General features: G+C 41.0%; 2 protein-coding genes across 2 annotated transcripts; both read left to right on the top strand.

The window, feature by feature from the left end:
* The first annotated feature begins 2152 nt into the window (after positions 1-2152).
* On the top strand, positions 2153-3304 carry LOC115762326. The gene is made up of 2 exons (XM_030704493.1): positions 2153-2222; positions 2286-3304. The coding sequence occupies exons 1-2, from the start codon at positions 2153-2155 to the stop codon at positions 3302-3304; spliced, it is 1089 nt and encodes a 362-aa protein (XP_030560353.1).
* A 1031-nt stretch (positions 3305-4335) lies between these two features.
* On the top strand, positions 4336-8226 carry LOC115762325 (zinc transporter 7-B). The gene is made up of 4 exons (XM_030704492.1): positions 4336-4394; positions 4454-4734; positions 4876-5080; positions 8160-8226. Exons 1-4 carry the CDS (start codon positions 4336-4338, stop codon positions 8224-8226), a joined length of 612 nt encoding a protein of 203 aa, XP_030560352.1.
* The last annotated feature ends 3146 nt before the right edge of the window (positions 8227-11372 follow it).

The raw sequence follows: 11372 nt of genomic DNA, 5'->3' as shown, positions 1-11372 counted from the left end.
AAAATATTATGCAAAAGCAAAGTTTAAGCAAACAAAACAAAAAAAGTATAATAATAAATACAAAAAATAAAATAATTTTTGGCAATTAAAAAGCTGCTCGATGCATTCGCAACAGCTCAATTGATGGGCAAGAGTTGAACTAAAAGGGGAAGCAGCAAAAAAGTTAGGGTAAACAGCTTGTTGAAGCTAATGGAGTTTGATAGTTGAACCAAACACAAAAAGGATATATACATTATGCATTAACACAGATATATGTTTGTGTGGTAACTAATTAGTTTTGTGCGATATAAGAGCATATGGAAATGCAAATTAATAATGTGCTTAACGGAAATCGAATGGAAATGTCGGGAAAAGCGAGCACTGTAAATAAATTCATTAGCAGCGAGTGTAGTTTTAATTAACTCTTGAATTAATATATATATGTACACAAAAAATGGAAAAAAAAAACTAAATACAATTTAAATGTTGAAAACTGTGGCACAATTGGCAACACACACACACATACACGAGCAACAGATATCTATGGTATATATATAATAAATAAAATAAATAATTAAAAGAACAACAATAACAATTATTGATAAACACCTTTTGACTAACAAAACACAAATGTAAACAGCAAATGCAGCTGATGCATTAACAAAATACAGAAGATTAGTTAAATTGAATAAAAAAATAAAAAGGTGTGTGCGTGTGTGTGCGCGTGTGTGTGTGTGTGTGCATGTGTGTGTAATTAGTTTAAGTAATGACAAACAACATGTAAATAAACTTAATTTTGCATTAATCGAAAAGACGATAACTAATATTTATATAAAATATATATAAATATATATATATATATATATAACGCATACAGGTGCATAAGCGTTGCACACACACACACACACACACACACAAACACACAGCGGCACAACAAATTTGTCACTTGATGTGTGTTAACTATAAGGGCAAACACTTTAGAGTTCATTCAAAGTCAGCAACACATACAAATAAACCTTGTGTTTGTGTATGTGAACGCAGTATAACTAAGTATTTATGCATAGGTACTCATATATATATATATATATATAAATAGACACACACACACAAACACACACACAGCAAGAGATTTAAACGAAATAAGAGTAAAATTAATTATGAGTTAGAAAAATTAATAAAACATGTCTTTTATTTCCAAAATGTTAACGAATTATTTATGCAAATCGTTCGATTTGCTGTTTAGGCACATTTCAAAGGCAACATAAATATAGAAACTCGTCTTAATCGGATCAAAAATACAAATTTGTTGAGTTGAGTTGGAGGCAAAAAGAACGAAAAAATTCAAAATGGGAAGCTAGGCTGTATAGTTAGGGCGAATAGGCAAGTACCCTGCAATAATGATTCGATTATGGGGAAATATATAAACGAGGAAAAGTATCTAAAATTATAAAAAACAGTTTAGGCTGATTGATTGACTGATTGATTGATTGATGGATTGATGGATTGATGCTGAGCGCACTGTTCAAGTCGAAGTAAGCCGGAAAGCTGAAAAATGTCTAGGAAATGCATGAAAATCGTTTGGAATGGATGCGATTTTCATTCCATTCGTTTTGAAATTAACTTTTTTGAGCAAAGCTTTACCAGTTAGTTGATAGAGCATACGAACAAAAAATCTATTCAAGACAATCTTCCAGATGCGCATAAATTAATGCATACAGTTATCTAGACTTTGTCACATGATCCGAAAGAGCTTGAACAACTATTTTAAGACACATTTAAAATCTTAATAGCGCTGGCTAATGCCTTATGCTAATTATGATTGGAGCAAGCGTAGGGCGCGCCCAGTTTGCTTCTAGTTACATATAAATATATATATATATATATATATCTGATAGATGTATATGTATATAGTTCAAGAACCAGTTAGACTCACGCAGCTGTCAGGTTTTGGGATGAAATGCGTTCGTTGACTCGGGCGAATGTGTGCCAATTGAATTAATTTATTGACATGGATTTCTCGAGAATGTCGCTTTGAGCTATCTATGCCCATATAAAAGTAACTAATTGCAATATTTGGCAAATGTTTACCGCTTGGCCGGGCCACAGAGGTGAATGTATAAATAAGACTGTCGTCTGGCATTGGGAACTTAGTATCTTTGATTTTACACACAAAATGCATTCAATCTGGCTGAGTTTCTGCGGCCTTTTATTGGTGCTGAGCAGCCACGGCTGCCTTGAGGCGGGTGCGTAGCTAGAGAGCCAAACGATTGAGCTCGATCAGACTGAAACTCAAGTTCCATTTGCAGCACCAGCCAAGAAGCAGGTGGCAACCAAGACGGAGCAGCTGGTGCGCGTCTATCCCATCAATGAGGAGCAGTATGAGCGGCTGCTGAAGCTGACCGATGGCAAGAATGTCATTTCGGAGGCGCGTCTGACCAGCGCCGGCTTCACTTCGGTGCGCAACACTCTCGACTCCGGCTGGCATTCGCTGCTGCGCATCATGGGCCTGACCACGACCAGTTACGCGGAGGAGACCAAGGTCGACATCGACGGCCAGCCCCTGTGCGTCATGCAACGCAGTCTGGCCGACGCTGCCAAGCCCGCTGAGAGCGAGCCGCGTGCTCCGTTGGCCCGAGCTGCCGGTGAAGACGATTCGGTTATCAATTGCATTGTGGTGCTCAAGCGGGATCCCGCCTTGGAAGTGCTCAGCTCCAGCAATCCCGACTTTGCGCCCTACTGGTACCATGAAAATGAGCAGCAGTTACAGCTGAAACCCCAAACTGCCGAGATAGTTGCTGAGCAGGTGGCTGCGCCCGAGGACGAGCACGAGCAACGCCTGGCCGCAACGAGCACAGTTGCGCCCAGGAAGCGCAACCAGTCCAAGTCACAGTCCAAGTCCAAGCTGCACAGAACCCGCACCTCGCTTGACTCGGCTGCGCGTCAATATGGCTCGCCTTATGCCCCGCCTCCGCCGCCACCCCCACCACCAGCTCCTTATGGTGGCGGCTATGGTAGCCCCTTTGGCGGCCCTTATCCCTACGGCGGCTACAACCAGAGTCCCTACAGTCAATACAATCCATATGCACCGCCTTTTGGCCAACAGCCGCCGTTTGGCCCCCAGCTACCTTTTGGCCCACAGCCATACTATCCCTCGCAGTTCTATGGACAGGTGCCTCCCTTTAATCCCTATCCATACTATGAGCAAGCCGAGAAGGAAGACAAACACGATGATGATGACGACGACGACGAAGGCGACGAGTTCGGTGAAAGTGCGGAAGGCGAGTTTACGTTAGACTCAGCCTATGATCATGATTTTTACGAATAAACTAGCATTAAATACAATCAAACAAAGAATAGAAAGTGTTTTGATTTTACGCAAGAGCTGAAGAGCTCAAGCGTTGAGAAATAAGTTTAGAGTTTGCTTTTCAGTTGAGCAACATATGAACAACTTCTCTGCCTAAGCCAAGAACTTACAATAATACATAATATATTTTCCAATTTAATTGAATTTCGAATGTTTGAAGTTCGAGTTCGCAATCTCGTTGTCCAAATGTGTGGGTCACTTAGCTATCATGTCTGACGAGAACTTCTGGCTAAAAGGTTATCCTTTTCATATAACTGGGAAGTATTGCATACTTGGTAGAAGATAGTACCACATACATACACTAAACGGGGGTTTGATCCTCGTTTTTTAGTTTCCTGAATGAAAGCTTAGACAGCATTTAGACGCGAGCTTGCTAGAAGCAAGGTCTGATTATAGCTACACTATATATACACTATATATTTTCTCAAATTGGAACATTCTGGATTTAGAACTTGAATTTTCGTTGTTCAATTGCCCAAGCGACTGGCCCAATCAGAAGTCTCAGCCGCTGAGGTCTTTTCCCCAGTCTTTCTTCCAGTCTTTTGAGTAAACCTAGCTTCACTTAAAAGTATGTCAATTCGTTTTGTCTCTTAAAATTTGTTGCTAGGCCAAAAACAGCTCAATAAGTCCGCAAATTGGAGCGCATTTCTCTGCCAGCTGCCAGCAGCTAACTAGATCATAAATAAACAGTTATCGTTAAAAAGACAACACTCATTTAACTTAGTCTTTCACATGTTTTGACCAAATCGCATACCCAATTAAGGGCTTGGTGTTTGTTTTTCTGTTGTTTTGTCAAGTTAAAGCAACTTCTTTTGCAGAACTGGGTCAGCGGGTAAATTATGCACAACTGACCAAAGAGTGCCATTAAAGCGTATTATTGTTTAGGGCGTGGCCGTTTTGTCAATTTAAATGATAATGTCAGCCGCAGATAGACAAATCTTTATAAATATGTTGACGGAGCTGTCGCTGTTTATTCAATCACAGCGATCGACATGAGATTGTTACTGTTTCTGGCGCTGATCACGCTCTGCGCCGTCGCCGCCAATGCGGGTGAGTAGCTCATCGATCCTGGCCAGCTGTTCCACTCCATCCAACACCATGTTGACTACTTTCAGCCCGTACGCAGCTGCTGCGCATACACCAGGTGACGCGCGAGGAGTACAACGAGCTGCTCAAGCTGACCAGGGGCAAGCCGCAGGTGTCGGAGTCGCGTCTGTTGCGCAGCCCGCTGAGCGGCCTGGCCAGCAGCTATATACCCTCGTTCTTCTTCGAGACAAACGACAAGCCGAGCACAACTACAAAGGGTTATCCGCTGTGCGTGGTCTCGCCCAAGGATACCGAATATTATACGCCGCGACATATCAGCTGGAGTTTCGACAATAGTGGCAATAGTCAGAATAATAATAACAATAATAATGATCATGATGATGATGGTGATAGCGATGACCATGGTCATGGTGGCGGACATGATGGCGGACATGGCGGCGGACATGGCGACGGACACGATGGTGGACATGGCGGCGGACACGGTGGTGGACATGGCGGCGGACATGGTGGCGGACATGGTAATGGCAATGGCAATGGACATGGCAATGGCAATGGACATGGCAATGGCAATGGACATGGCAATGGCAATGGCAACGGCAGCGGCAACAATGATCGCCCCATTGTCAACTGCATTGTGGTCATCAAGGGCAACAAAAATAATGACGATAACAATGGTGGTCACGAACATCCGTACCCGACTCCAACTCCGAGTCCCAATCCGAATCCGAGCCCCAATCCCCATCCTCATCCCTACCCCCATCCCCATCCACATCCTCGTCCGCATCCGCATCCCAGTTATCCACTCTATCCACCATTTTACAGCGGTTACCCATGGGGCTATTATCCCGGCTGGTACTTGCCACCACCACCGCCACCACCACCACCACCACCACCACCACCACCGCCTAGGTGCGATCCCGAAAGAGATCCCAACTGCGAATAGTTAGTGTAAAGTAGTTTAGTGTCCAGAGCGAAAAGTAATAAAAATAAATACAAAAATATTCCAAACATTGTGCTCAAATTGTCGCCGCTTAACCAAGAAATCTAAGGTGTGAAACTTGTCGAATCGAACGGTTTTTCTTAACTTTTTCTCAGATAATCGCAGGAATATTCGAATTCTAATTGGACTAAAATCGTATGCTAATTTCGCGTTAGTTTTCAGTTGAGTGCGATCGAAAGTGTCACAAGGTTTGTGAACTAAAAATGCAGAGAAAACAAGTAAGATTTACTTGCCCGACGAGCAGTTACCCCGCACTCAACTAGGCTTGGCTTACATGGCAGCAATGAAGTCCATATAAATCGAAGATGGACTGAACAGACATAGGCTTGGATGGAGTCCATATTTCGTCCACCCGATCAAGAATATATATATATATTCTTTATATCATGCAAGCTCTTCATGTCCGGCTTTTACCATTTTCATTGCTTACAGGGTATATAAAGGCTTGGTCTAGGCAACAAAACAAGGCCAGGAGTGTAAGCAAGTGACACAACACTGTCACTTCCACGCACACACACACCCACATTCCCCTACACACACACACACACACACACACATGTTGTTGGCTTTTGCTGGGCCTGCCGTTGGCGGCACATTGGAACAACAGCAAGGACAACGCGCTGCTAGGCGAGTGAAAAGAGAATAAATTAAAGAACAACTCAAAATATCTGCGGGGCAATTTTTCACTAACAGCAGCGAAAGTAAGCGTATGCGTATGTGTGTGTGTGTGTGTCTGGTGTGTGCCACGGGGGCGTATGTGTGCCGATTTGCCAGCCTACGCCCGTTTGCTGTTAAGTGCAAGTGCATCGATAGCAACACACATCAGCAAAGAGAGACAGAGGGAGAGAGACAGAGGGAGAGAAAGTCAGCTAGAGAAAGTGCGCGCGTGAGATAAGCGAACACCAGCCCCGCACTCGCTTATCGACCGTGCCTCTATGTACTGCAAAATAATTACTTTCATATCCAGCGGCAATTAAATTCATTTAGTTTGGCACCAATTTTCCTGCTACGAACTAGCAGCAGTAACAGCAGCAACAACAACAACAACAATGTGGGGGAGACACGCCATGAAGACATTCATTCATGCCATATTCAAGTTGAACCCGTTGACCCACGCTGCCCCAGCCCCAACTACGTCTGGCTAGGCAGCTCTCTAAACTATGTCAAATGTTAACTTTTTTAGCCGCTGGCATTCCGCTTCTATGGCTTACATCTTGTTCAAGGACTCTACATAGTTTATCCATACACGCACACGCACGCCCACACACACACACACGCACTTAGCCACGCACAGCCACGCCCACTGCGCAATGGGCCTGCGTTGAAAGCAAACAAATTGCTGTAGGCATTGCAGATCTCCCTCTCTCTCTCTCTCTCTGTCTCTCTCTCTCTCTCTCTCTCTCTCTCTCTCTCTCTCTCTCTCTTGATCCTAGCTGAAATCAACTGTTATTCAACACTGCTTCAGAGGATTTGCTAGGCAATCGATTAAAGCCAGAAATCTGTTTACAAATTGATGATGGTAAAATTAATTTTAATGCAATTCAATTAACATCTGCTGAAATTGTAAAATAGAATCAATAATTAAGGTAAGCATGGCAAAATATCAAACTAAATTAAAGAGTTGAACTAGCAAGCAATAAAATGCTGGTTCAAACTCTGCGGCAATAGGTCAAACTTGATGTTTATTTATTAAATTCGTTATTTTTGGTTAGTTTTGTCTATTTCAATGCTGTCAGAGGTTCTTCTTCGTATACAATATAAATTAAAATATTATCGGGACTAACTGAATTATTAGTTGAGGTGCTTTAGACTTATCAGAATGACGTGTCAACTCTCAAGCGGATATATATATAGGATAATAATGTCATTTTATAATTACAGACAGCGCCTTCTGTTTGTTTCCACAATTAAGGAAATTATAGAATTTTCTTCAAAATGAAAATAACATAATTTCTTTGGCTCAAACACGCATTAAAGGTATATTTAATATAATGGCGTCATCTAAAATTAAACGCAGACTAAGCATATGTATGTACATATATATATATATTTATATATATATGTATATATACGAAAGGAATCGAATCATTTGACGGTTTTCACACTTATTACGAGCTCTTGATAAAACTCGTTCAGTGTCAGTTGTATAAAAGCCCACGCCCACGAGTGTCATTTGGCTGAGACGAAGAATTGATAAGTGCCTTGTGGTTGTTGCGGCCATTAACACGCACATGCACACACGCACACAATCAAGTGTATACAATAAGAGATATATAAGGAAGTGGGGCTGAGACTCACACACATTCATACACACACATTCATATATAACGAGCGCCTAACACACGTCAATCAAATATGGCGTCAAATAATCATTAAGAAGCACACACACCAATACACACGCACACGCACACGCCAATACACACGCACACGCACACACACACTTGAAGCGCATCATTTTAAAAGGAACAGCAAGAACAGGCTGTGGCTGTTGTTTTGTGGGCGTGGCTCCTGTGTCGGCTGTCATGTAGTTGACATTTGATTTGACTGACAAAAACTGATTTGCGGACTCTCCGGCATACAATTGAAGAGGGTCCCGTCCGCACAGTTTTGTCAATTTAATAATTGCCAAACATTTTGTAAGACAATATGCATGAAAATATTTGCAATAAATGATTCAAAAAAAAGAATAACAATAAAGGAAATGCTATAATTTTGTATAACAATTTTCAAATGGTGGCAAAGTTCACTAACGAGCTGTGATTTTTCCAGCTATCAGGCGAGCCACAAGCAGAAGCAGGACGCTAGACTGCAGGCCAATGCGATTGACGTCAATTAAGTGCTATAAGCGGCAGTCAGGCAGTCAACCAGCCATTGGCTCTAGTCAGTCTGTGGCAAGGGGAGGTGGGGTGGCTTGTGGATTTCGAGGGGGGCTGGTTTATTGGTGGCTCGTCTCGTTGCTGCTTTGTTTGCTGCTGTTTGGCAGCTGGTTATGGCATAGGCGCGCGCTTTTGACACACTTTACGGGGCACCTAGCAGATTGATTGCTGCCACTCAATTGGCAACACCACGCACACGCACACCAACACAGACACGCACACACCAGCACACACACACACACACACACACACAAAGTGATGCACACGCATAACCTTTGGCCTGAGCTCGCCTCTGCCTCGTTACACGCAACATTGCGCCAGCGAATGTTGCCTACTGTTTCCTTTTTTTGTGCTTTCTTTTTTATACCCTTTAAGCAAGTAGTTAAATTTTGTCACACGATGTGTAACGCATAGAAGAAGACATTTCTAATATCATTAGATATATATACCCTGTGTATATATATGAAACCTTAAGATCTATAGACTCCTATTGCCCGCGTAGGCGAAGCTTTCGCATTATCAATAACTTGTGTACAAGTAATCGATAAATATTGTATGTAGACGTTATGCATGTATGCATATGTGCATGTAAGCATATATGCATGTATGCATGTATGCATATATGCATGTATGTATGTATGCATGTATGCGTGTATGCATGTATGCGTGTATACATATACGCATGTATGTATGTATGTATATATGCATGTATGCATGTATACATGTAGCCATATATGCATGTATATATGTATGTATCTATGTATATATGGATGTATGTAAGTATGTATGTACGTATGTATGCATGTATGTACGTATGCACGTATTTATGCATGTATGTATGTATGTATGTAAATATGTAAATATGTATGTATGGATATATATATGAATGAATGTATGTATTGCACACTCAGAACCTGGATTTTTCACTTTTTGGCTACCTCCAGCATTTGAGATATATTGGAGGTTATTATCGGGCCTCGATGCTTACATACGTTTCAAATACATATTCGAATCAAAACAATTGCATAAGGATCGGACTCCAAACACCGGGGTCCCATACGAGCTTGAAAAAGAAGCTGCGGCAGCTCGAAGTTAATTTCAGGGTATCTGCAAGTCGGTCAGTCACTACTAGTGCATCTTACTTCAGTTTTTTCGTTTCAGCCAATGCTTGACAAGCGATTAGAATAAATTGCAACAAGCTGGCAAAGCGACAGCAGCCAGAGCAGAACCAAAGCCCGGATAGAGGCTTAACGCATGCATTTGACACGAATGTTGCGGCCTGACAGATTTCTGCTTGAACAAGCACTCAATAGCTCAATATATGCAACTGCCACCGGCTGTTGCAAGCAGCTAGCTGCTGGCTGCCTGCTGCCAGCTGATTGGTTGCAAGCTTTCAAGTGTTGCATGTGTGTAATCAATTTTAGTGGCGTCGCAAACTTTTTCAATCCGTTGCCATTCAATTAAAATTTTTGCAAAACTTTGTGAGCTCCAAAAGTGGCCCTACACACACACACACACACACACACACACACACACACACACACACACATGCATGCACAGCTATATATATATATTTATATAAATATTTATTTATACGATATAAAATATATAGATTTATATATCTGCTCGCCTTTGAGCGGGTTTTTATTGGATTGATTAATGTGCTTTGCCAGAAAACTTGATGAATTGGCATTTTCAAAGGCGCATTCGTGCCTTTGAAGCCAATCGCAATTCACATCTCTTGTCGATATATATAAATATATACATATTCATATTTATTTGAGTATTGATATAATTGAGCTCGGCATACATCCTGCTTGTTAAATAAACCTCTTCACACAGTTAGTCAATTTATTATTTATTTTATTAGCTTTAATTGAACATAAATTTCATTCTTGAACTTTTAAATTGAATTCCAACAAACTGCATCAATTTCTCCGATGGACTTAAATATTATTATAACTTTCAAATGTTAAATCCTCTTCGTATTGTTTGCCTATAATTAACCCTCTATTATGCTATTGCTTTAAGTGGCATACTGCCCGTCCCCCCTTCTCACATTGCTCTATCATTTCCAAGCAATATCCATAATCCGTAATGAAACTTAAATAAATATTTTGTATTCGCCTGCAATTACCATAATGCGAGCTGCTATGCCTCAAACATTTCTTCAATGTGTTAGACATTCAATGACGGGCACATTCAAAGGGCATTTAAGTCACATTTGATTAGTTTTAATTATAATTTGACTGCTGGAAAATGTTGGCTGACATTTTCAATTAGACATATGCTTTAAGCTCTGACAGGAAAATGGCCAACTGACTTTTCAACTGCACGCAAATTATTTTAATGGCATTAAGCTAACTAGTTAAATTCCCATATACACACACACACACACACACTCACACACAGAGACTTGAGCATCGTTATAATTTTGCAGGCGAATACAAAAGCCTGACGTGAGAAGCAAATTTGTCTTTGTGTGTGGAAGACTAAATTGAAATTCTATGCAAAACTTAATCAAAAATTGTTTAGCAATGCACAAGCAGAGCACAGCACAAAAAACAACACACAACACATACAGGCACACACACTCTTAAGAAATGACATCAAACTTTAGAAGAAATTGAAAAATAATAACAAAAAAGTTGCCGTGGCAGCCGCAGTAGCTGTTGTTCTTGTTGTTTCTGTTTTTCTTGCTCTAATTTAATGCGTAGAGTTTTCTTTTCAATACCCTTTCAAGGGTTTTTACAATTGTGTCACAAATTTGATCACGCACAAGGGAAGACTTTTTAAAAGAAAAAGGATATATTTATTTAATTAATTTATAGAGACATGTCCATCTCTCTGTCTATCTGTTACTTTTAAGGCTTATGTCAGGCAAGTTGGCCAAGAGCCGCTTTTCTGTTGCAGCCAATACGTAGGTCGACACCAGTCCGGATCGGAACACAATATCATATAGTTGCTATGTGTATAATCGTACTAAAAGGATGTATTAAATATGAATTTGCTTTTGTAGATATCTTGAGCAAAAGTTGCCATAATATCACGTAGCTGTATGGAGAGAATGGAGAATAGCTCGAAAATGAATTGTATTCCAAGACAT

Source organism: Drosophila novamexicana, unplaced genomic scaffold (assembly GCF_003285875.2).
Source record: "Drosophila novamexicana strain 15010-1031.04,08,12 unplaced genomic scaffold, DnovRS2.1 tig00000564-arrow-pilon, whole genome shotgun sequence".
Classification (NCBI taxonomy): Eukaryota; Metazoa; Arthropoda; class Insecta; order Diptera; family Drosophilidae; genus Drosophila; species Drosophila novamexicana.
This window is presented reverse-complemented; position numbering and strand designations above follow the sequence as displayed.